This window comes from Cucumis melo, chromosome 3, assembly GCF_025177605.1.
Source record: "Cucumis melo cultivar AY chromosome 3, USDA_Cmelo_AY_1.0, whole genome shotgun sequence".
NCBI lineage: Eukaryota > Viridiplantae > Streptophyta > Magnoliopsida > Cucurbitales > Cucurbitaceae > Cucumis > Cucumis melo.
The window spans coordinates 26298140-26323879 of NC_066859.1; the positions used below are offsets into that span (position 1 = coordinate 26298140).

Genomic DNA, 25740 nt, shown 5'->3' on the forward strand with positions numbered 1-25740 from the left:
AAGAATATTTATGACCTAAACAGAGAAAAAATCGACTTTTGCAAGTGCAAGAAGATCAAGAAAGGACATTCAATTCAATGAAATGCTATGAATAGAAATTAAAGAAAAAAATTATAAATAAATGACCTCGAGCTAAGGACATTTTAATTTTGAGAAGCAATAATGATCAATGGTTTTTTTTTTTTTTTTTCTTTCCGAGGTGGAAGAAGAAGATTATGTAAATGATATGGTGATAAATGGGGAAATTAGAGTGGCCTGGTTCTTCTGCCAGTGGCTCTTCCACAAAGAAGAGCATTCTTTGGAATTGGGTACTCATCTCTTAATGACGTTGATGGAGTGTAAACTCTCAAGTAAAATTGTTGTCCTAAGTATTGCCTTGCCCAAAATTCTGACCTTATATTCCACATTCCAACGTTGTCTAGCGCCACATATATTGCACTCCATGACTTTGGATACACCTGCCCAAATTAGCAATAATTCATTTCTGTCTTTAAACAGTTTTCTTTTGTTTTTTTTACATTGAGATATTTGTTTTCAGTTATGAAATTTGATTAGGGCCGGTTAGTTGTTTATTTGACCAGTGAAAAAACTTAAAGAAAAAAACGTAATCAAATAGAAACAAAAGAAAACAGGAGTTTGGGTTGTACCTGAACAGTACAGCGTGCAATTGCGTCTCGTAGATTGTATTGGTTTCTGCTATTCGATGTCCATTGCCCTCCATCCATACTGAAATTCAGAACCATTTGTTTTCAGAAGAAAAAAATAGAGAAGAAGAACAAGAAGAAGAAGAAGAATCATAAACGAATGTTAATTACCCAACAACGAAGAAGGAGTAGCCATCAAAATGCCAGCTCTGAATGAGGTCTTCGTTGTTCTGAAAAACGATTTCGACAAAAGCTCTGTAATCGGCGCCCATAACAGAGGTGTCTTGATAGATTCCTCCACCGTTTGGCCAGTCGGAAATGCTTCCCACCCGGAAAACTCCTCCTATTTTGAAAAAGTCTGCCACCTTCAGCGGAGTGTCTGCTGGAATAAATGACACGCTATTCACGGCGTATCTTTGCTTCCCGTTCACAATTCCGGCTGAGTTCGACAGTACAATGGTTCTGGTCGTGTTTATCATACCATAGTGATACGACCCTTGTGGGTTCGGCCGTGGCCCACTGGCTGTAAGATTGGTTCTGCATTCGTATGCCAATTTCTTCACATTATTGAACGAAAAGCAATTTTTTTAAAAAAATGTTAAAAGGGTTTAATAAAACTGATGTAGTAATTAAAGTAGGATTACCTGATGGCTCGAGCTTGGTTGAGGGACCAATCGATTTGGATAGTTGGGCCACCAGGAGGCGGCCCTTGGACGGAGCCGGCGGAGTTGGCATAACGGAGAATAGCGGTGGTGGTGAGGATGGGAGTAGTAAAGCGAGAAGAAACCACAATGTAGAAGTCCTGAGCGGGCTGATCCGCAGTGACAAGAACGGAATAAGATTGGCCTACGTGAACGTCAAGGGAAGAGAATTCCGTTTGGAGGGTATGGGTGCCTTCAACTTCCACCACCTTCATTCTGTGGCCTTGAATTCGGAAGTTTAGAGAACTTTGAAGTCCCACGTTTGAAATCCTCAGCCTGTAAGTTTTTCCTAATAACACATATACACAACCAATGATGAGTCTCGAACACTACATGCATGCATAATTTATAGAACAGGTCATGTTCAAGTAAGATCGTAGACAAGTCTCTATTCTTAATTAATAACTACTAGATACAAATTCCATCGATTTAAAAAATATTGGGTAGTGCTTTTCGATTATTATTACCTTGTTCCACGTTGATTGAGGCAGTTCTATTGGGTCCACGACCATTGATGAGGATTCCATCGGGGAGAGGAAGCATTGAGCCATTGTCTAATTGGGCCCTCAACGTCTGCAAAAACAAATTCAATTAGTTTGTACATTAAAAAATTAAATGGCTAAATTATTTTAGGGGAAAGGAATAATGCTCAGATGTCAGATCCATATTTAGTTATGTAAGAAGATTCTGTTTCTACATTCTAAATAAATCGTGTGTGTTTCTACTTTACTCGAGATGGAATCACTTTCTTAAAAACAGATAAAAGTTAATAGTTTCCATATTGCCCATCCTAGTAATAACGACCCCCTCATTAAAAGTGGATAATAAGCAAAAACAGAAAAGTGAGCAGGACTGGAAAGGAGGGCACTTTTGTTTCTTCTCCCGTCGTCAATTGGACTGTTTGGAGAATGGGTAGGTGAATTTTATTTTCGAGTAATTGATGGGTGAAATTCAGGTATTATAAAAATGATGGTGGTATTCTATTTTGTCGATTTATTTTTGGACTTATTTAATTTTAGTCATCTATTTTTGATAAATCTTAAATTTTAAATTTAATTTCTTCAGTTAGTTAAGAAAAAAAATACTTAACAGTAAATTAAAAAACATGTTCATATATTTTTATTTTCGTAAAAATTACTATTGTTTAGTCAATTGCAATTGCCTGCTTATTATAAATTATAAGTACAAATTCCAAATTATAAGAATAAAAATGGTAATTTTAACAATTCTATTTTTCAATTCAGCATGAGAAGGAATGAATAAAATCTAAAGCATAAAGGTTGATAACAAATATTTTATGTCAACTGATCAGCTATAATCATTCCAAATACACCAGGCTAAAAACTTAGGCAAAAACCAAACAAAAAAGGGTGGCTTTTCACAAATTTTTTGTCATATAGCATTTCACAAATGTTGCAAATGATCTTTTCTAAAAAAAAAAAAAGGACCCTTCTCTGAAAAGGAATTGGTAAATATAAAGAGGGAAGAAGAAAAGACCATAACGATGAAGGAAAGGATGAGGTGTGGGATGGATATAGTTGTCTTTTTCCTAATAAAGAGGAGTTTCATAGGGTTAAACTAATGAGAGGATCCTAAGTTGGAAGAAAGCGCGTTTTGGGAGCCTGGGATTCAGTGCCAAAAACTAATTCGTAAAAGCGCTTTCATACAACCCAACAATAGAAAAAGCTCCTTTCGAAATAGGGGAAAAAGGAACACAATGGAAAAGGCTTTTCTTTTATCAAATAGAGGCACATGCCGTTGGTAACAAAGTCAATTAAATTCAGCTTATGATTATCGCACTGACAGCCAAGGCAACCATGGCCCGCACCATTAAAGAAAGAAAGCACCCTTTTTAATTAAATCCAGCTGTTAATCTCAGTAGAGAGAGACTAGAGCGAGAAGCAAAAAGGATTTGAAGAGACAAAGATTATGGGTCAAGCATTTAGAACCAGCAATGGTCTACGTCTTCTACCGACAGAGGTAAAAGGAAAGAAGAAAAAAAAACATAAGAAAAACATTTCGGATCTAGAACACACTCGTGAGTTCAATTGTGTACGTGACAAATTATGTACTCTTTTATTTAAAAAATATATCTGCATTCTTTTTATTTTTAAATATACAAATAAATTAAAATATTTACAAAATATAACACTTCTTCTTATCTATATCTACCTATTCAAAAACTTTAAGCTTTACCATTTGCAGTAACTTTTATCTTTGTTCATATTATAAATTTGTATTTATAAAATAAAATTTAGTGTTAATAAATTCTACATTGTTGGTTAAGAAAGTCCGTATCGAGTTATTTATTTATTTATTATAATGTTGGTTTTTTATTTTTTGTGTTAAAAAAGACGGCCATTGAATTAGAAAATTTCCGTATAAAGTAGAAATATTAAATTTTCCTTTTCAATCTTAATCTACAAAAGTTATATTAGTTATTATCACCGCTTCAAGTTGTTTTATTAAGACAGAAGGCAAAGTCTAAGACATTTATTATAAGGTAATATTTACGTGGAGTCTTTAATACAATTAACTAATTTTCTTTTGTCTAGTATATATAGCGAAAGTTTTATATATATATATATATATATATATATATATATATATATATATATATATATATATAAAATAAAATAAAAAAAGAGGTGATTCCCTATTCCCCGCCAATCTGGCTCCGTGACTATTATTATTCAATATTCTTTCACCTTTTCACATTAGCCAGAGCTCAATTTCGAAACTAATATGATTGATTAAAAGTTCAATCGAATCTCCCCTTTATAAAAAACAATAAAAATTGCTTAATTTTGAAAAGTTGTTGAAAGCAAAAGGGATAATTAATTAGTGATTAATTACCGTATGATTAGCTTGGTACCAGTCACCGATGAGGACTGTATAATCGCCGGCAGGATCCGGGAACGGAACAGGAATCCGAGGACGGCTAAGAATTCTGATCCCACCAAAACCACCGGCGGCCTTATGGAAGCCAAGAGAAGGGAAGTAATAGAAACTTCCGATCTGATCTTTCATTTGAAGAATGTAAGTGAAGTTCTTCCCTGGAGGAATGGGGCAAGTTGTTCCGTACACACCGTCTTCATACGAGTTCCTTCTCTGTTGAATCCCATTCCTAATTACATAACACTTCCCCTAAATTTAGACACTAAATCCAATAACAACGATAATTTACAGGCATTGTCCCAAACACCTTATTCAACAAAGTTAAAACCAGATCCAACCCCCAAATTTCACCAAATTAACTCCAGAAATAAGTCTAACGAATAAACACGTAGCATTCTAGAAAACACATTTACATACATTCATAAACTAAAATTGAGATGTCGAGTAAAAGTTAGGGAGAGAGAAATTACCAGGAGAGGAGAAAAGGCTCATCCAAGCTATTGAAGACATTGATAATGATATTATCGTTGGTAACAGAGTGAATATCGGGGCCAGGAAATTGGCCATTAATCAAAATGCCCTAAGAAGAAAGAAGAAAGAAGAAGAGAGGAGATTCGGATCCATTAACAAATGGAGGAAGAAAGAGAGAAAGAATGAATATGGAAAATGAAGAGAAAAGGTTATAGCAAACCTGCTGGGGGAGGCCGAGGGGGTAAATAGTGCCGTAAGTGACATTCCAGTCGAAGAAGCGGTAAGGATCCTCAGCTCCGACAATGGCAAAGAAGGAAATGAAGAGGAAGAGGAGAGAGGATCCCATTGTGAAGAGGGAGAAATGGCGATGGAGATTGGAGGGAGAGATTGGTTTATATTTAAGCGGAGGGGTTCAGGGAGTGCAGACTGCAGAGTAGGTAGCGAATGTACAAAGCCTTAGAGGACCGAAAAGCCGGGGTGAGGTGACGTAGTTTTTTCTTTCCTCTTTTTTATCTTTTATATTTATAATTAATTAAAATATTACTGTACACCTAATCTTTTATATTTACTATTAATTAAAATATTATTATACACTTAATTATCGAGACTTTGGCAAGAACGACCTATTTATGAAAAAATTAATATTATGATAATCCTAGTATTATAATAGTTCTACTTGTTATTGTTATGATAATATACAATTTGGGAAAAGATTATGATACTAATGTTATGATAGTATGTGTTTAGTGGAGGATCAAGGAAGAAGTGGAACAGTGAAAAAGAGAGAAATGAATAATTATGGAAAACCTAATTCTTTCCTCAAACGTGGAGAACTCAACTCCTTCATAATCTTAAGGTCAAATGTCCCTTGAAAGTAAATATTTAAGAATTTATAAAAACTCACCACCAAAGACCTATTAAATTACTAATATATCTAACATCACTCGTCGTTGTGAAAACTCACTATCCAAAATTGTCCCTCCTCTCTCTCTCTCTCTCGTTATTTCTTCTTCTTCTTCTTTTTTCATTTGTTTTCTCACCATCAAAGTCACCAATCATTTTGTAGATCTGATATTCATTTTATCATCTAAATCTTACTTTTTGAAATAATATGGATATGCTTCAATTATTTTTTTTTTTTTTCGTTCTTTCCCTATCTTGGTTTCCAATTCATTGAAAAAACAAAAGACCAATAGTTTATCAATACTTATTCTAATAAGTAGTAACATAAATTGTACTATATAAGTTGAGGGATAATGTGTACTAGAAAAATAACATAGAAATGAATAAGAATTCAAATCAGGTCCAAAAGTAATAACAAATGTATACAAACATTTGTGTGATTGATAAACTATGTATACAGATGGTAAATTAGAACAATAAAAGAAGAAATTAGATTTAACTGCCACAACTTTTGTGATATTTTGATGAGAAAATTTAACTGAGGGGAAATGAACTTAATTTAATTTAACTGATTTGTACTTTTTAGTATAAGTCTTATATTCTTTTATTTTTATCCTATAATTATTTCTCTTAATCCAAAAACTTTGATCCTTAAACTTGTAAGTCATTGGTCCATGAATTATTGATCTTCTTAGATCAAACCTTTCGGCTCAATGGTATTTTGAAGAATCAACATTCGGACTTTGATATTCTTGGATGATTTATCTTCGGGATTGACGATGTTCAATTGAATGATCGACCTTAGACTCTTTTCAATTAGTTTAGATCGGTCTCTAAATCAAATTGAAGCAAAACTAACTTGGCTAACATTTTGAAACCTTAGCATTTTTTTAATCAAACTCAAAACTTTAAAAATAAAAATGTAATATTTAGAAACCAAAATTCTAAGACCCCATTTAGTTTGTTATTCATTTTTGTTTTTATATTTTCAAACCAAAAAATACAAAAAAAAAAAAAAGTAATCCAAACATGTTTAGTATACTTTTTTTAGAAAAAAAAAATCCTAGAAATAACTATTTTAAGGAATTATTTTCTTTATTTTTAAATTTTATTTTAAAAGCTAAAAAATATGAGATATACTGTTACATTTTTTACTTTACAGTAAAATACGAATTTCTAAATTTTTGAATTGAAATCAAACATGTTTTCAAATAAATGAAAAAGAAGAATTTATTTTTGTTTTCTAGTATTAGACACTCTATTTTTTTTTCAAAATAATTTACGGATCACAAACCAAAACGAAACGGATGGTAAGTTTTGTTTATTAATGTTTAATTATGCGTATTATGCATGTTGAGGATGGTTGTCGGTGCGTGGGGTTGGGGTATAATAATTTGGGAATTGGAAAACTTTGAAGAAGAAAAAATGGGAGCAATTGGGGACTCACATGGGATGGCATTTGGCGCTTACCAAAACCCATGTGATCAAATTAAACATCTGGCCCTCTCCCCTCTCTTCCCATTTTTCTAACCAAATCCAATTCCCCATATCCATCTCCCAACTTCACAAATCCAACCAATATCTCCTTCCCATACATTTTCAAACATAAATGATATCATAATCTCAACAATGAAATTTTCATAATTTCTGCTATGTATTATTAATGCTAAATATTATAAAAAAAATATATATCTTTGACCTTCGTTTTCTTTGTTTTAAAAATAATCTTAAAGCATTTTTTCAAAAGTTGCAATATTACCTTATTTTTTGTTCACTTTCATAAAAGTTTTGAAACTATCGAAAAATAGTTAAGCATGCGCAAAATAATAATAACAATAATAATAAAGTTATAGATAATCTACACAACTTACTAGATTAGTAAATGATATTAATAGTTGGAAATTCAACTTGATTAAATCAATCCCGTTATGTTTCGGTGCAAAAATAAAAACTTTAAAGGCGAGAGTTGAGTGTAATAATGACTTAGGAGTTAACTTCACTCCTTTGTGTGGTCTAAAGAGATGTACACAACTTTAATCATTAATATTTAAAGTTATAGCGTATGAATTCATTATATTGAAAATTTGACAACTAAGTGCATGTTTAAAAGTGATTTTAAAATAGTCAATATCCATTTTATCATGTTTAAAGCCACTCTAATCATATTCTTGATCCCTCCAAATTAATCCATATTTACTCGAAAATGATAAATTTAACCAATAATGTTTTAAGGGGTGAAAAAAATGGTAGTGTAAATGTAAGAAGTAGATAAAAAGAGGTAAAAATATGCAAAATTTAGAAACAAGAATATCTCGTGATTGGGTTTCCCCTGACTTGAAAAAGTATTCGATGAATTGGAAATAATAAAGTAATGAAAATGAAAAGACAGATAGAGGAGAAATATTCGGTGAGAGCTTTGAACGGAATGAATGAATACAATAAAAGGGTAAAACACTGTATACGAGGGAACCGGCTGCGGCAGGACACGAGAATTATGAAACACTTTTGTCCTTCACATTCGATACGGAAGCTGCTTAAAACAAAACCACTTCTCATATAGTAGTATTTTTAATTTATTTCATTTTTCTCAATGAAATTCAAACCCCACTCGAGATTTGCACACATCACTGTCGCCAACCAGCTCTTGGTCAGGTCATGTTTGTGGTGTTTTACACTGTGTTTGAATGGTAAAATCTTGAAATTTAGAGACTAAATTAACCTAAAATTCAAATCTAAATGATTGAACAAAATTGAAATCAAATTCAAAATATAAGAGGATAGATATTAAAATTATGTTTTACAATGAGGTTATTACCTGCTACATGGACGCTTGTAGTTTTCCAGTGGATTTCATTGTTTGTATTGATGGTGTCAAATCAGATATGTTGAATCATGATCTATTTCGTTTTCTCCATTTGCCTTTTTTCTTCAATCACAAACAGTGAAGAATGACTGATTCTTCTTAGATTACTCCTTGACCATCAAACAAAGAAGCTTCAGAAATCTAAAGAGCCACATTGTTTGCTCTCAATGCTTCTCGTATGTACATTATTACTTCCAATGGTTTCCTTCTTCCCCTCGCTATCAAGCCCCCGACTGCGCCCAATACCCAGCTTTGGTAAACCTCGGTTTAGGCCCTCGAGCAGAACACAAGCTTTACACCATTTCTACATTAAGTAAATGGGAGATAAACAAATGCTCAGATATCCGATTGTACGAGAGTAAAATTTAAGAAACTTAGATATGAATGGCAAAATGAGCTGTGAGAGCTTTCTTGCAGATGTACATGATGTAGCTGGAAGACGTATTCTAGGCGACCGGTTGTAAAAGAAATAGAATGACAGAAAATTCAACAACTTCCTAATGTCATTTGACACTAGGTCGCATCCAAAACTAGTTAAGCAGCTTCGTAAAATGTGTGTGTGTGGGGGGGGGGGGGGGGGTGACAATCGAGAAAGAAGAAAAATACTTCAAGATCTAGAGGAACTATATAATCTACAAACAACCGAATTCTGGATGTAAGATATATGACCAGATTCAGATGATGATATTAGCTCAAATCAGGCTGGGAACATCTATTACGAATGCATAATAATCCCAGTCCATATGCGCAATTTCGGATTCTTATCAGGTAAAACAAAAGCAGAGCACACCTGGCTTGAAATGTAGCCACATCGTTCACACGTCCCTTGCTCAGGCATTTTTGTTGAAGTGGAAATCCTGAAATCCTCGCCAGATTTAATGATGTCAAGAATGGCCCTAGGTCTGCATTAGTGTTCACAATACAACAAGCTTAGTAAGAGTAAATCAGAGGGAATACAATCTTTGTCTGGAGAAGGCTAATTTTTTGTCAAGCAAAGACAAAGTGAGTTGAAACCTGATTCGTTCCAAATCCTTAATAAATTCACGAGCAAAACCACGATAAGCATTGGGAGAATAAATGCCTGCAATTTCAAAAAACATGCGTGGAAATGAACAAAGTCAAGCCAAATTTCAAGAGTGTGGGATAAGATATGAGAATACTTGAACATTTTGTAAGAACATTATAAGTTCAAGCATAACAAGAATGCAACAATTCCAATTGGATAAGGAGATATATACAAAGTCTGAAGCTGAAATATTTGGAGTTATTATGACAACAAAATATCTCTTCAGACAATAACACACTGTAGAAGCAAATGATTACTTTAGAACAATGAAAAGTCGTTGTAGACAAAACTAGTTTTGGAACCTACAATTGATGAATCATGCTCGAGCATGTATTTTTGACCCATCGCAACTTAACATTCAATCTATCAAATGTCAAAGTTAATTATGCCTAGTAGGACGGAAAATGCATATAATAAACTTGTATTTATTATCAATTAGTAAGACACAGAAGACTGGAAAATAAAAAAACAAAAAAGACAACTAAAGAAAAAGAACTTACACTCGGTGGAGAAGTAGTCCAGCTTCTTAAAGTAAGCATACGTGAACATCTATGGTTAAGGTTTACAACTAGCATCAACCAATAATCAAATTGCATGATGCAAGACTTGCTCTAGAACTATGAGACTACAATATAAGGATATATTACGATCTCCTTTTCATATGTGTATTTGAAAGGTTTGCATCTTGGAATTGGTCCATCTTCACCGGTAATTATTGCAGTACATCTACTCAATCTACAAATACAAAGTATCACTTCAGTCTAACGCAGCCCGAATGAGGGACAAAAGTAATCGGCAAAAAAGAAGTGTTACCATTAAAATACCTTGCAATATCACCTCGTAATATATTTAATAGAACTGTTTCAGCCATATCATCTGCATTGTGCCCTGTGGCAAGCTTGTCTACTTTCAACCATGCAGCACCTCTATCAAGAGCCTTCAGGAGAAAAAACTCCATCAATACAATGCAACCACGCTTAATACACACCTCAACCAATTATGACTCTAGACATATTTTTTATATAAAAAAAGAGACAACTTTTTATTGAATAAATGAAAAGAAACTAATGTTCAAAATATACAAGGAAATGAACCACTTGCCAAGTATGCTTATAGTAATACATAGATCAATAAGATACATAAACTAGAATAAATACAATTCCGGTTAAGCATAAGTCAGAAAATTCTTCAAATAGAAGTGAGAGAGACACCAAGAAAAAGAAGCTTTAAATCTGGAAACTTCAAATCAGACAAGCAAAGGCCGATGCTTGTCTTGAAAATACATTGAAACCTTGAAAAAGCAACATTAAAAAAAAAAAAAAATCGAGTCCCTTCAATAACCACCAATCAAACAGAACAAAGTTAAACACTGCTCAGCAGTAGAATGCCACCATCACCTGGGCATTTTTTTCAGTGGTAGTATCAACACCATATCCTAAATTAAACACTATTTCGTTTCATAGGATAAAAATAAGCCTCAAAGGGCATTTACTACTGTAGGTCTGTACCCAAGGAAGAAGCACCATTTTCCCAATTTTGAAGTGGTCCATATAAAATAATGACTAACAACTACTTTTAGCAATAAAGTGGAACAAATGGTTTGAAACCTTTTCCTTTAAAGAGCAGAAAAATAAAATCCATGCAAATACTACTGTAATAGCAGGAGTTGTTTCACACCTGTCGACGGAAAACTCCACAAAAGGTGCAATTATTCTTCAAACCGATCATTTTCACTATCTCGTCCATTGTCCATCCATATAAATCCTTGTATGATACAATTTGTAGTGGCAATCCATACTGAAAACAGGAAAATTAAGGTGAGAATGGAAGTTTTCAAAGTGTAACCGTGTAGAAATTATTTGATTCACCTGAATTTCATTTCTTTTCACAGTTTCAAGGGAGTCATCTCTGTATCCAGTGATGCCCTCATCAACTGATAAAAGAAAGAGATCTAAACCATAATTGTGCCGCTGATTCAGTTCTGATAACACATAAGCAAGAACGGTAGAATCTGCATAAAGTGGGAAGACAATGTAATTTACAAGCTAATATATTTTCACACAATCTTGAAGACTAAAGATGATTTAGAACTAGGAAGAATCAGTGTTCACCTTTTCCACCAGATGCACCAACAGCAATGCGTTCCCCAGGTCTGAACAACTGATTCTTCACAATAACTTGATGAATCTCCTCCTCAAAGACCTCATAGAAACATTCTCTGCATATCTGTAAAAGCAATAGACACCTTGATACACAATATCCTCCTTGAACTCTGTTAAAGTATTTGATATATCAAACCCATCAAGTGAAAATTTGGAACCCCTCTAGAGTTATTTCCTCCCCAATTAATATTGACAATCACTTGCTAAGCTTGTTGCAAATTTGTGAATCTACGAGTGAGGAAGACTACTAAAGTATATATATAAAACCCATCAATATAACCTCATTGGGTTCAAAGGTAACAAACTGAAGAAGGAAAAACAGGGAATTCTGCCCTTGGCAATCACATTGACATCAAATTTACATCTGAATGGAGCCAAGTAATTAAGATAAATGAAAAAGAAGTATCTCGACAATCTTCACGAAGCGATTTCGGAGCATGATTAACGCAAGTTATGAGGAAAACTGAGAGAGAAAGAAATAAGAGTGGAAGGAAAAAAAACCTGTTGGAGGGTTTTGGGCCTCTTGAGAGCAGCTTTCCTGTTGTTGCATAAACAACAAAGGGACGAGACGGGCCTCTTGGGTTTGGGACCGGCTTCCTCCATTGTCAGTTTGATTGGCTTCCTGGTAGGTGCAAGGTGATGGGAAACTCAGTTCGACTACGAACCGTAAAATTCGGTGGAAGCCGGAAGGGAAGGAAAAGGCCAAAGGCCACAGAGGGTGGGTACTGGGTGACACTTGAGAGGGAAGGGAGAGGTACTTTCAAGATTAAAAAGTAAGTTATATTAAAAATAACGAAGTATATAGTAACATTTTAAAAAAATTGTAAATATAGCAAAATCTATCGATGATATACTGATAGGAGTATCATTGATAAACCATGTAGGGTCTATCACTCATAATCCATAAGAATCTATCGATGATAAAAGTTTATAACTGTGTACAAATGCACTGTATTTGTCATATGTGATATTTTATTTTATTTTTTGATCTTAACAAATACAGTATATTTGTATATGCACAATTTTCATCCATAGAGGGCTAAATTCAGGCAAAAAAGAATGGAAAAATATTTATGGTAGTTAGTTTTACCCTAAATCAAAATAATATAACAATTTGTTATTTTTCTTTTTTCTATCCTCATATTTGCTATTTGCACAAATTCCCAAAAAATCTAAGGTAATTATAATGGGTAGCAATTTTTAGAAAATTAATAGGGGTAACAATTTTTTTGCTCGAGCATACCTTCTACAAAGGGCAATTCCTTGCATACAAATATAATGTATTTGTATATGTCAAAAAACAAACAAAATATCACGAATATAGTGTATTTGTAAACACATTCACTTTTGGTAAATTTTAACTAAACTAAAAAATATTTTCTTAGTTGCATAAATTTCACCAACAACGACTGTAGTTTTAATTTTAACACCCCTAATTATTAGGATTTAAATAAATTAATTCCTAATTTTTTATATTTCATATTATTTATAAAAAATGTATTAAATAATACATATTACAAAATTTTAATAACAATTTTAATCTACAATTTATATTATCCTCAAAATCGTCAATTTGAATTCAAATTTTACCTCATATCCCTAAAATAACACAAGATAAATTGAACTATTTTGTATTTTTTATTCTTCAAACTATTTATCAAAAAATAGATATAAATTATACATAATACATATTTGATATTTATTAACCTTTTGAGTTTAGAAATATATATCTCACCCTAAAATAGTTAGTTGTAATCTCAATTTTTAACCTTATTCTTAAATCTAATTTTTGGTAAAGATACCAAACTTAAATTTGTAGATTATCATCCCTAAAATAATGCTAAAACAACAAACTTCATTTACACCATTTTCATTCCTAAATTTTGTTGATTTAAAAATAATTTTATAAATTGTTATTAATTTTTAAACAATTTATCTCTAAGATTATGGGGTTTGTTATATTTTAAACAATTTATTAAATGACCTTAATGGCATTTTTATAATTAATTGAATCTTATTCACTTCTCTCCTTCCATGAATTTCATCGATTTGAAAGACAACGTCTGGAAAGTTCGAAGTGGGACGAGATCTATGTGAAATCAAATTTTCAAATCATACGCAAATTGGCAAAGGTTCTCTCTAATCAACCTACTCTCAATCGCAAATTCCTCCGCCACGATAGCAGTAATCCAAAGAATCGGTGGAACGACATTCCTAGACTTTGCTTTTTCGACGATCTCCTTCATGAAAGATGCGTACAACCCACCAAAGATGCGTACTCTCCTCATCTGTTTCTACTCTTTGTCAACGTCGACTTGTTTTCTATTCAAAGCTTTCATTTACCAGAATGAGTAAACGAGCTCGAGTTATGTCCCAAATGTGCCGAAGCATGTTCTTCAAACCAAAAACTAGCTGACGCGCAGCGACGACAAGATCTTCGAGGAAATCAAGAGATGGGTTGTTGGGATTGAAGGAATTGAAGGATTGGAGGATGGTAAGGGAGTGATTTGAGAAGAGTTTAGAGAGGAAGAAATCAGGGGGAAGAATGAGCAAGATGAAAATCCCAACGTTTTTTGTCAGAGGAGCTAACAAGAAGTAAATCCAAAGACTTTGAAAATTTTGAAGAAGATGAGCTGGAAGTTCCAATAGTTTATGCAAGATGAAAGTTTGGTTTTGATGTGGTAATCGTGTGTTGGGAGTTTGATTTTAATTATAGGGTATTTGTAGTTTTTTGAATAATTGTATTTAGCATTCAATTTTTTCAGATAGGTAAAGGCATTTAGGATATTATTCCAACAATTAGTTTTCCATATTTTCTGATTTTGCTATTTTATCAATTTAAATAAAAATTTGTCATTTATCCAAAGTAAACATTCTATTTTGCTATTCTTCTTGTCAGCCTTAGATTTTTAGAGTGCTTTTGAGGCGAGGTTTTATGAGGAAAAGAATTAGGAAATTGGGCCAAACCGTGTTTTATCCTCTCTTTTACTTTCACGTTACCCTACCCAAATAACCAAATCCAAATTCTATTATTATTTTTTAAATTATTATAATCATAACCCTTCCCCAAACACATATTATTAGAGCACTACTATCACTCTCTCTCAAACACATACTATAACACTACCTTTTATATTCTTTCTCCCAAACACATATTACCGTAACACTAGGATTTATCATAATCATAGGATTATTATAATCATTTTTCTCCGTAACTCTTTCTCTCCCCCAAAGCACCTTTAGTATTTGTAATTTAAAGTTTTTAATGTTTTAGTCTTTTAAATTTTTTTCCCAAATAAATAAATTGATAATATATTGGAAAACTTACATACATGTAACAAAATACTCATTTTTTAAATATTTGTAATTTAAATTTTTAAATGTTTTAGTCTTTTAAATAAATTGATAATCTATTGGAAAACTTACATACATGTAACGAAATACCCAGGTTTGCCCTTCCATCTTTTTGTCGCGATGTAATCGTCTTCTTCTCCTGCGGTTTCTTTCATCTTCTCTCTCCTACGATTTCTTTCATCGTTTTTCTTCTTTTCCTCTTATTTTTTCTGCGATTTTTTCCATAATCTTTATTATTTTTCAATTATTTTTTTACGTCGTTAATCTTTCCATCGCCTTTCTTCTTTTCTTATTTTGCAAGTTCTTTCGATGTCTTTTCTTCTTTTTTTATTATTCTTTTTACGTCGTTTAATCTTTCTATCGTTTTTCTTCTTTTCTTTTTCTTTTTTCAATTTCTTTCAATCATCTTTCTTCTTTTTCTCTTCTTTTTTATGTCGTTTGAATTTGGATAACCAAATTTAAACGACCATATACAAAAAATAGCATGTATAAAAAATCTTTTAAAAAAATCATTTACATTGAAGTAGCCAAATGTAAACAATTGTGTAAAAAAAATAAATCCAAATGTAAACGATCGTGTACTAAAAGAATTTTAAAAAATCATTTAGCCACTCTAAACGATCGTGTCTCAATTTTTGAAAAAACAATCGTTTAGATTTGGAATTCAAATAATCAAATCTAAACGATTGTGTAACCAAATTTAAACATAGTAACAAAATTAAACGATATAATTGAAAAATAAATAATAGCCAAATTCAAATCTAAACGATTTTGTAACCAAATTAAACAATCGTGTAACAAAATTAAACGATAGAATTGAAAAATAAATTGTAGTCATATCTAAACGATCCTGTACCAAACAATAGCCAAATCTAAATGATCGCAAATATATTAGACGCGCGTTGTTGACGGCATAGTTGACGGAGTATTTTTGATATTTTATACGGTGGACCTCTAGACTTTTTCCATTTTTGGAATTGTTCTATACAGTGTAAATACTTTGCCGCATTTTTATATTTTTAAAAAGACTCTCCTAATGTATTGAGTGACTTACTATTTTTATAAAATACAAAAAGTCTACCTTATATTAAAAAATGACATTAGATTTTGACGACTTTTCTCTTTAATGTTAAGGATTAAGTTGCTACTACAGATATAAAAGTATTATATGATTAAATCATTACTAACTACTGTAGTTTAAAAACTAAATTGTTATAAATTTAAAAATATAAAGACATTCTAATGCTCTAAAGGTTAAATTGTTACCTCTCTACAGGTTTTTAACCTTGTTTTTAAGAAGAAGAAGAAAAATTCATTGTTGTAACTAAATTTAGCATTTTTTTTCAAAAAAAGTTATGTTTGGTTTTGTTCCAATAAATTCAATAAAAATTTCAAATCTCTTTATTGATGATGATACAAAAAGAAAATTTATTTATGAATACAAAAATATTTAGAGATATGATAAAATATCAAAATTTATTAATAATAATATATATATATATATATTAAATATCTTTTTAAGTTTGACATAAAAAATCCAAAACTTTTTGTCTTCGAAGATGAATAGATGTTAGTTGAGTTGGGCTCGTGTTGGTACCGACAAAATATATAGATATACATTAACAAACTTTTATAAATATCTATTAATGTTACTAAACAGATAAGATAGAAGTTTATCAAACATCTTGCAGAATTTGAGAATTTTGTATATTCGTAAATATTTTACTTCGTCTTGTTATTAGTAAATTTTTTGCTTTATTTTCCAAATTTAAAACCAAATGATTAAGAAATGGATTTTTTTTTAAATTATTATTTTACATCCATAAATACTCCCAAATATGAAAAAAAAACAGATAATTATAATAATGGGTAGATATTTTATATATAATAACCAAGTTTATGACAATTTTTAAAAACGACAAATATATCGATAGACTTCTCTCACCGATAAATTTGATAGTAAAATTTCATATTTTGTTAATTATAGATATTGATAGATCGATAAAATTTGAAGTTTTACTGTATTTTATTACAATATTTCAATCATTTGCAATAATTTTTTTATTTTTTATTTTTAAAATTCTAACAGCTATATTTGCTCTTCTGAAAAATTCGTAAAAATGTCTGTTTGGAATGAACTAAAAAAAATGTTTTCTAAAAAATGCATTTTCATTTAAATATTTTTCTAAAAACTCTTTGAAAGAAAACACGTGCGTTTGGCAATTTTGTTTTTTCAAATGTGTTCTTAACCAAAAATTTGTTTGATTTGTAATAGAGTAAAAGATTTATTTATATATAGAATTTGTCCGTGGAGATATAGAAGTTCGACAACAATCATCGAGGATGGTGGTTTGAGGTGGTTGGGGACATTCACCGTAAAATCATAACCAAAAGTTGGCAACGATGTTTATAGGAAGTCAACCAATGAAAATTACAAAAAAATAGTTGTTAGCAGTTGGCCGATAACAGACATAAAAAAATGATTGACAAAACTTAACCGGTAACGGTTACCATAAAACAATTGACAAAAATAAGTCAACAACGGTAAAAAAAAAAGGTCAACTTAGTGACATTAACCATTAAACACACAAAATTTATTTTTCTAAAAGTTGATTTTAAGTGTTTATCCTAAACCACGTTATTCTATAAATTCATTCTTTTAAAAATTATTTTAGGTAGATTGTCAAACACATAATATTTTTTCCAAAACAATCTATTTCTTAATTTAATCACCTGAAAATGCAATCCAGACACACCCTAAGTTTAAGTGCCCAAGTTGTCAATAGAGTAAATTTAAAAAAAAATAAACTCTCAAATATATATATATATATAAAGAAATAAAATAACCAAATTAGACATTATTTTTACAAGTCTAGCTATCCAAGTTGCATGTATTATAATCTGACTCATATTAAAACTATCTCTCTCTCTCTACCATTATGAAAGATCAAATTATTCCTTTAGTTAAATCCAAATGTGCAAAGTTGAGGAAGTTAAAAATGCTCATATATTCTACAAAGTCCCCATGATATCTACTTATTATATGCATATTAGAACCTACTTAATCTTGTCTATAGGTGTTTCTATTATTTCGCTTGATTAAAATGTCATATCTCTCTATGCCTATCGATCAATTTTTATCTTTCGAAGCATTTTTAAATATAGTAAAAAATTAAAACTATTTATAAAATATAACAAAAATCCCTTCATGAGATACTTTATAAATAGTTTCAATTATTCGTCAATGCGTTTAGAAATATATATATATATATATATTTTGTTGGTGGTATCAAGTACATGGGTAATATACTCTCTATGTATATATATAATTGATATACTTAATAGGAAGAATCCCACGATGTAACAAATTGGTATACCAAACACAAACATTATCTAAATCCTTATTTATCCTAAACATTAAAACACAAACATATATTTAAGATCTAAAAACATTCAACTTTCAAATATATTTCGTAATAATACAGATGAAAAAATATTGCAATCCAAAAACGGTAAGGGTTTATTTAATTACCATATAGGAATACTTTCGTATGTATTTTAGTTGCATAATCAATAAAACTTTCGTATCATAAACTTTGCATAATCAATAAAACTTTCGTATGTATTTTAGTTGAATTTTAATCGCTTTGACAATGTATTTACTTAAATTTTTTTAAAAAAGTATTTGTTGACTAAGTTAACAGCATATACTTTCTCTCCCACGTCTTGAAATTCAGGTATATAAACAAGCGTGAGTCCAGCCACTAATGCAACAGGCATTAAAACTGAATGAGATGAGAAGAAAAAAGGGATTGGGAGGTGGTTTTCGGGTGGTGGTGGTGGTGGTTATTTTCCTTAACATATTATTGACGGCAGTGGCGAAGGTGACGGAGCCGCTGGAGGAGAAAGAGGCGGCAGCAGCGGCGGCTGTGAAAGTGAAGGTGGGTGTGGTTTTGGATTTGAATGTTATTGTTGGGAAAATGAGTTTGAGTTGCATTTCAATGGCTCTTGCTGATTTCTATGCTTCTCGGAGTTATTACAAGACCAGAATCATCCTTAATCCCATTGATTCCAATGGCTCTGTTATTCGTGCAGCTGCTGCAGGTTCCATCTTAGCTTATTAATTATCATTTTTCTTTTACAATATATTCCTATATAACTTTGGTGCTGAATCTTAATTATATCGTAAATAAATGGTGATTATTTGCGGTTGGCAGGAATTCTAAGAACCACAAATATAACCAAAATTTATTAGTCATATACATAGACTCCGAAAGCTTGACTTAAATTTTATTAATTATTTGATAGCAAGAGAGTTTCATCTAAAAATATTGACAAATTGGTACTTGTTTTTCCAAAAAAAAATATTATTTTTATCTTTAGAAATTAATTAGACCTTGTTCGGTTGGAATTGGAAAATAAAAATATGAAAACAGTTTTTAAGAAGTCAAAAGACATATTTATTGAGATATGTCAGCATATTAAAAAGAAAACCTTTTTTAAGTTCAAAGAATAAATTAACTTGTAATTTAACCTAAAATTACATTTCTCTTAGACTAAATGAAATTATTTGGAAAAAAAAAAAAAAAAAGCTTTGGATTTGATAAAGAAAGTGGAAGTGCAAGCGATCATAGGGCCAACAAGTTCAATGCAAGCCAACTTCATGATCGACATTGAAGACAAAGCCGAAGTTCCCATCATCTCATTTTCAGCCACACGACCTTCCCTCACTTCTCACCGCAGCTCTTTCTTCTTCCGAGCCGCTCAAAACGATTCGTCTCAAGTCAAAGCCATTGGAGCTATAGTTAAGACCTTCAAATGGCGACAAGTCGTCCCCATTTATAGCGACAATGAGTTCGGCGACGGTATCATCCCTGACCTAATCGACGCTCTACAAGAAGTCGACACTGACGTGCCATACCAAAGCAAAATTTCCCCCACCGCAACCGACGAGCAAATCAGCCTCGAACTTTACAAGTTAATGACAATGCAAACGAGAGTATTCGTAGTACACATGCTAGCCCGTGATGCTTCTCGACTTTTCGCAAAGGCAAAAGAGATTGGAATGATGAAAGAAGGGTACGTTTGGATAATCACAGATGCTATAGCAAATCCATTGGATTTAATAGAGCCTTCAATATTGGAGTCCATGCAAGGAGTTTTAGGAATAAGAACTCACGTCCCCAAATCCAAAAGGCTTGAGTATTTTAAACTTGAATGGCGTAAGAGATTTCGAAGGTATTGTTGTCATAATTTCTTAAAATATTTATTGATTAACTTTCTTAAATTTAGAGTTTTATTTGAGTTAAAAAGAGAAAAACACATTTGATAACTTTGGAAAGTGTTTTTATATATAAGTTTGTTTAGTTTGTCATATAAAGTTTAAAAGTGTTTATACCTATATCGAATTACAATAAAGGAATTATTTTGGTACCCGTGATGGTCAGAAAATGTTGGTTGGAGTTTGCCTGACGACGGTTGTGGGAGGTTTGGCCAAAGTTTCTCGTACATGTTAAAAAGTTTCTCGTACTTTTTAAATTGACATTGTATATTGGAGGGGAAGAAAACATATGTTGTTGTATTAGGTAGTTGATTGAATGTAAAGATCTAAATATCCGTATCTCAATCTAATTGTTGACGTATTTGTTTTTTAATTTTCAGATATTATCCAACAATAGAAGATATTCCTGAGTTGAACGTGTTTGGGTTATGGGCTTACGATGCAGCTTGGGCATTGGCCGAAGCAGTGGAGAAGGCTGGAACAGATAACCTCAAATACAAGCCAGCCATAAACATACCAGCCATGGAAATGAACTCATCAAACTATTTATACAGTCTAGGAGTGAATGAAAATGGTGTAAAATTGAGAGATGCATTATCAAAGGTGAGTTTCAAAGGGTTAGCTGGTATGTTCGATTTGATAAATGGGGAATTGGAATCATCTGTTTTTGAGATAGTGAATTTGGTGGATAATGGAAGAAGAAATGTTGGGTTTTGGTCAGTAGAAAGTGGGTTAAGGAGGAAATTAAAAGATCAGCTGGACGGTTCAAGATCAAGATCAACAAGTGGATTGAGAACCATAATTTGGCCAGGAGAAGCAGATTTTACTCCAAAAGGATGGGAAATTCCAACAAATGGGAAAAAATTGAGAGTTGGAGTTCCAATAAGGAGTGGATTTTTTGAGTTCGTGAAAGTGGGGTTCGATCCTAAAACAAATGAAACGAAAGTGAGTGGTTATTGTATTGATGTGTTTAAGGCTGTGATTGAAGCTTTGCACTATCATGTTGCTTATGAATTCGTTCCAGTTAGCATTGCCAATTCATATATAGGTTCCAGCTATAATAGCTTGGCTTATCGACTCTTCCTTGGGGTAATTATTAAGTACTATTTAACTTTGATTACTTAAGTTCAGTTTAATTTTATTTTTGTTTGTAATTTTAAATATATACTTCAAAACGTCAAGTATTATTTTCTGTCTCTATGTCGATTCTCTATTCCTTTAGGTTTTATGTCGATGAAAAATGGAGCATGCATACATGCAGGAGTTCGACGCTGTGGTAGCTGACTTAACGATCCGTGCAAATAGGTCATTATACGTAGATTACACATTACCATATACAGAATCTGGTGTGACAATGGTTGTGCCAATGAAGAGCACGAGGAATAAAAATGCATGGGAGTTCATAAGACCTCTAACAGGTCAAATGTGGGCTCTAACTGGCGGTTTCTTCCTTGTCATCGCACTTGTTGTTTGGATTCTTGAACATCGAATCAATGAAGAGTTTGATGGAAGTGCTTTGGATCAGCTCTGTACGAGTCTTTGGTACTCTTTCTCCACCATGGTTTTTGCCCATAGTACGTATATTCCTTTCAACTCTTCCCTCAATAATCAACTATCGTTTAACAACAAACAAAATAAGTTAAATTATATATAAAGAAAAAAAGTCTCAATTTTGTTGTCTTAAAAAATAATCTTAAAGTTAAACTTTTAAAAAAACGCATCCGTCTAACTTTAAAAATGGTTTTAAAATATAATTTTCATTAATTTTGAATCAAAACAGTTAAAGTTTTGTTTCAAAAATATTCGTAAGCTATTGAAAAGATTTATTAATATCCTTGAACTAAAAAAACTATTCAAAAATACCTCATTGATTGTAATTTTACACAACTTTTCTCGCCAACCAAAATTTTATGTTAAAAGATTAATTTCTACAAAATCTCACAAAATTCTAAAAGATGTATTTTTTTATGCAAAATTACAAGTTAAAATTTGGTGGCATTTCTTATAATATAGCCAACAAATATATCTCATTGGAATACCTTGAATTTATCATTATTTACTTCCGAATAACTAAGTATGGAACTTTCACTTGGTCTAATTATTCTCTTTAATAATAAATTTATATATTGATTTGGTCAGTGTATTTAAGATGGGTATCGAAGTAGTCTGTTCCTAAACACATCTTTGTTTGAAGCACCTACAACCTTATATCCTCTTTTCATTTAATTTGTTTGATCTTCTTTGTATTTCAATATTACAAGTGAAAAGAGTGTTAAATAATCGAAATATAATTAATTTATCATTCACCGACTAGTTTTAAGTTTCTGGGTCAATGGGGTGATTTAAGACTACTTATCTTTGATTCTCGATTTCTTAAACAAATTCAACTATTACAAAAAGCTTCATTTTTCATTGTCAGGGGATGTTACATTCAACAACTGGACCAGAGTTGTGGTGATAATATGGCTGTTTATAGTTCTAGTCATTACACAAAGTTACACTGCAAGTTTAGCTTCACTTTTGACGGTTCAAGAACTCAAACCAGCCGTAACTGATATCAATCAGCTTCTTAAAAATGGAGAGAACATAGGGCTTCAAGGGGGTTCTTTCATCTATGAGATTCTCAAGTCCTTGAAGTTCAATGATATCCAGCTCAAAACTTACAGCAGTGTAGAACAAATGCACGAACTTTTCACAAAAGGAAGCATGAATGGAGGAATTTCTGCTGCCTTAGATGAAATCCCTTACATTAACCTATTTCTCGCAAAGTATTGCTCACAATATACCACCACTGAACCCACCTATAAAGCCGAAGGTTTTGGTTTTGTAAGTTCTCTCTCTCCAGAACTCCATTCGATCCGTAATCCATTTATTTTTCTTAAGATTAATTTTTTTTTAAAAAAACGGGTATGTTTGATAACTAATTCACTTCTTATTTTTTTAAACAAGAAACTTGTTTTCAAAGTTACAATAAACTTTGCATATATGCGGAATCAGTTTGGTGAAGATATAACATCAGTCCCAATTTAACACGTTGGAATTGTGCCTTGAATATCTATTATTTGACGATTTGAGCAACCAAGTACACCGTCAAACTATATAAGCTTTCTAACTTGAAAAGCATTTTTCGATCAGTAATATGAAATTTTTGCTATAATAAACTTCTCTCTCTGTTCCTGGTAATGTAGTTTAGGCACTGTTAACAAAACAACTAAATCTCTATATCAATTTTCTATTCTTGTGAAACAACTAAATCTCGATTTATCTTTGATAGCCAATTTCTTAACATAACATAACTTATAAGCTTTCCGTCATCAATTCTTTAACATGTTTTAGAATAGACAAGAGAGCGAGAAATGATGTGTGTTCAAATTCATATATTTTTGTTGCAGGGTTTTCCAATAGGTTCGCCCTTAGTACCTGATATCTCGAGAGCAATCTTGCAAGTGACAGAAAGTGATAGAATGAGAGAGATCGAGAACGCTTGGTTTCAGAAGCCGATGGACTGTTCAGCATCGAAAGCTTCGGAGCTTTCTTCAAGTCGACTCAGCCCCATCAGCTTCTGGGGACTTTTTATGATCATCAGCGTTGTTTCTTTTGTTTCTTGCATCTCTTACATTGGCAAATTTCTGTACGACGAACGATTGGTGTGGTTAAACGTAAATCATACCATCTGGGCTAGAATTTCTCGCTTGTTTCTAATGTTTATGGGGAGAGACTTGAGAGCTCACCCGTTGCGGAGGAGGAGAAGATTCATAGATAATGCCAATCCTGTTCTTCGAAGAAACCGTAGTTTTTAGACTCAAGTTGCTCACATTCCAGCAGATTTAGAATGTGTTAATTTCTTCGTCGTTCTTGTGTGGCACATTTTGAATATGATTTTCTGTTTTGATTTCATGAATTTGGCCAGTTCCATTTCTTCTTGTTCTTGAATGGGCCCTCCCCCAACCAGTCCTTCTGATGATTCCATCCACTCCTCTAAGTGCTTCAACGAATGTGAAGAGATTACACACCCAGAGAAAATTTCAAAAGATCTTGATACAATTTGTCTTTAAAAAAAAAACAATTAGGAGTTTTGGAGAATTCAAATCACAAAATCTCACATGGTTACTAACAAATTAGTATGTCAATTAAACTATATGCTTGGTTTAACAGAAAAATATAAGTTACACATTACAAAGGAGTCTCTAAGGGATCAAGTAGTTTCCAAATGAGTAGCCTACTGTTCTCATCTGAAAAATGAACCAAATTTCAAAATGTTGTGTTAAAAAGATTTGAGGTTGCAAATAAGAAATTATAGAGCCATTTGAGGTAAACAAGGAAAGTGAATTTGAATATTAATTCAATGGGAGATTATGGAGAAATCACCATAATATTGGAGCAATATATTCATAATTTTATTGATATTGGTTTGGTATGATGAGCTATAATCAATTGAGATGTTATAGTTGAGGTGGTGGACTTCGTTGTACGTCATATATTTTTCTGTTTCAAGTCAACTATATTTGGGTTTTATATATTCAATGTGTGAACATATAAGTTGGCTATAATTTAATTAATTACTTATTTTGTGTATAAAATGGAATTAAAAATGAAACACACTCTCTCGAAAATATTTTACATTAAAATCTTGATTAGTTAATACTTTGAGAAACGACATAAAATTCATCTAAAATAATCTTTACATAATTATAAATTTTCTTAATATTTAACCAATAACAAACTTAATTTTAGTAAAATAAATCTCTCACCGAACTATTGGTACACAAAACTGAGGTTGTAAGTGGCTCTAATTTCTACTTTTTTTTAGTGCAAATTAGGGGTAGAAGAATTTGAGACTTCTTCATCCTCATCAATTAAATGACAATTTAATATATAGTGTCCATTTAAATTTCCAAACTCTCTCTCTTTCTCATACTCGATTTTATTCGGATGCTCCCTTGTATCCAAGCATTGTGTGAGTGCAGTTGTAATTTGAATTATATATAAGTAACATATTTAATTTAGGGTAATTATAATATGTAGCACTATTTAGAATAATTATTAAGTATGTATCAATATTTTAAAAAAATTGCAAAAATAGCAAAATCTATCAGTAATACACTTCTATCGTTGATAGACTCTTATGGTTTATCAGTGATAGACCAACATTTGCTACATGGTCTATCAGTGATAGACTCCTATCATTGATAGATTTTAACAAATTTTGCTATATTTGCAATTTTTTTAAAATGTTGCTACATACTTAATTATTTTGAATATAATTGTTACATTTGCAACTATCCCTAATTTAAGAAAACTTGATAGTAGTATTTAATTACACGTTCAAGGTCTACTATCGCTTTTGAAAAAAACGAGCATAAATATATTAGTGACCAAGAGATTTATAATTTGAAT

At 31.8% G+C, this 25740-nt stretch overlaps 4 protein-coding genes across 7 annotated transcripts; 2 read left to right on the forward strand and 2 right to left on the reverse strand.

The window, feature by feature from the left end:
* Positions 1-51: 51 nt before the first annotated feature.
* Positions 52-5150, reverse strand: LOC103488372 (L-ascorbate oxidase homolog). Its single transcript, XM_008447080.3, has 8 exons — positions 4935-5150; positions 4714-4823; positions 4202-4472; positions 1813-1918; positions 1289-1634; positions 816-1181; positions 648-726; positions 52-458 (listed from the first exon to the last, which is right to left on the reverse strand). Exons 1-8 carry the CDS (start codon positions 5058-5060, stop codon positions 246-248), a joined length of 1617 nt encoding a protein of 538 aa, XP_008445302.1. The 5' UTR covers positions 5061-5150; the 3' UTR covers positions 52-245.
* A 3001-nt stretch (positions 5151-8151) lies between these two features.
* On the reverse strand, positions 8152-12444 carry LOC103488373 (cytoplasmic tRNA 2-thiolation protein 1). 4 transcript variants are annotated; one of them, XR_007819467.1, is made up of 11 exons: positions 12210-12444; positions 11658-11772; positions 11415-11557; positions 11224-11343; positions 10371-10483; positions 10189-10281; positions 10047-10077; positions 9495-9561; positions 9271-9382; positions 8433-8784; positions 8152-8291 (listed from the first exon to the last, which is right to left on the reverse strand). XR_007819467.1 is itself a non-coding variant. In XM_051082162.1 (10 exons), the coding sequence occupies exons 1-10, from the start codon at positions 12309-12311 to the stop codon at positions 8748-8750; spliced, it is 933 nt and encodes a 310-aa protein (XP_050938119.1). In that variant the 5' UTR covers positions 12312-12444; the 3' UTR covers positions 8152-8747. The 4 variants fall into 4 exon arrangements, 2 of the variants coding, with proteins under 2 accessions (XP_050938119.1, XP_008445303.1); XR_537431.3 differs by having other exon boundaries at positions 10047-10087; XM_051082162.1 differs by having other exon boundaries at positions 8152-8784.
* Positions 12445-19710: 7266 nt separating this feature from the next.
* LOC127148702 (glutamate receptor 2.2-like) lies at positions 19711-21468 on the forward strand. The gene is made up of 2 exons (XM_051082903.1): positions 19711-20300; positions 20724-21468. Exons 1-2 carry the CDS (start codon positions 19711-19713, stop codon positions 21466-21468), a joined length of 1335 nt encoding a protein of 444 aa, XP_050938860.1.
* Positions 21469-21610: 142 nt separating this feature from the next.
* On the forward strand, positions 21611-24237 carry LOC103488371 (glutamate receptor 2.8-like). The gene is made up of 3 exons (XM_008447079.2): positions 21611-21917; positions 22763-23169; positions 23736-24237. Exons 1-3 carry the CDS (start codon positions 21698-21700, stop codon positions 24141-24143), a joined length of 1035 nt encoding a protein of 344 aa, XP_008445301.2. The 5' UTR covers positions 21611-21697; the 3' UTR covers positions 24144-24237.
* Positions 24238-25740: the final 1503 nt, after the last annotated feature.

What these genes read in the sequence shown, in the direction of transcription:
- LOC103488372 (XM_008447080.3), bottom strand. Translation starts at nt 5,060, where the DNA reads ATGGGATCCTCTCTCCTCTTCCTCTTCATTTCCTTCTTTGCCATTGTC. An exon ending in GGTACCAAGCTAATCATACG is followed by an intron (nt 1,919 to 4,201) that starts GTAATTAATCAC and finishes TTGTTTTTGCAG; the next exon opens with ACGTTGAGGGCCCAATTAGA. An exon ending in AACCAAGCTCGAGCCATCAG is followed by an intron (nt 1,182 to 1,288) that starts GTAATCCTACTT and finishes ATACGAATGCAG; the next exon opens with AACCAATCTTACAGCCAGTG.
- LOC103488373 (XM_008447081.3), bottom strand. Translation starts at nt 12,311, where the DNA reads ATGGAGGAAGCCGGTCCCAAACCCAAGAGGCCCGTCTCGTCCCTTTGT. An exon ending in TGGTGCATCTGGTGGAAAAG is followed by an intron (nt 11,558 to 11,657) that starts GTGAACACTGAT and finishes CACTTTATGCAG; the next exon opens with ATTCTACCGTTCTTGCTTAT. An exon ending in TATGAAAAGGAGATCGTAAT is followed by an intron (nt 10,088 to 10,188) that starts ATATCCTTATAT and finishes ATAGATGTTCAC; the next exon opens with GTATGCTTACTTTAAGAAGC.
- LOC127148702 (XM_051082903.1), top strand. Translation starts at nt 19,711, where the DNA reads ATGCAAGCCAACTTCATGATCGACATTGAAGACAAAGCCGAAGTTCCC. An exon ending in TGGCGTAAGAGATTTCGAAG is followed by an intron (nt 20,301 to 20,723) that starts GTATTGTTGTCA and finishes TTTAATTTTCAG; the next exon opens with ATATTATCCAACAATAGAAG.
- LOC103488371 (XM_008447079.2), top strand. Translation starts at nt 21,698, where the DNA reads ATGGTTGTGCCAATGAAGAGCACGAGGAATAAAAATGCATGGGAGTTC. An exon ending in CACCATGGTTTTTGCCCATA is followed by an intron (nt 21,918 to 22,762) that starts GTACGTATATTC and finishes TTTCATTGTCAG; the next exon opens with GGGATGTTACATTCAACAAC. An exon ending in AAGCCGAAGGTTTTGGTTTT is followed by an intron (nt 23,170 to 23,735) that starts GTAAGTTCTCTC and finishes TTTTTGTTGCAG; the next exon opens with GGTTTTCCAATAGGTTCGCC.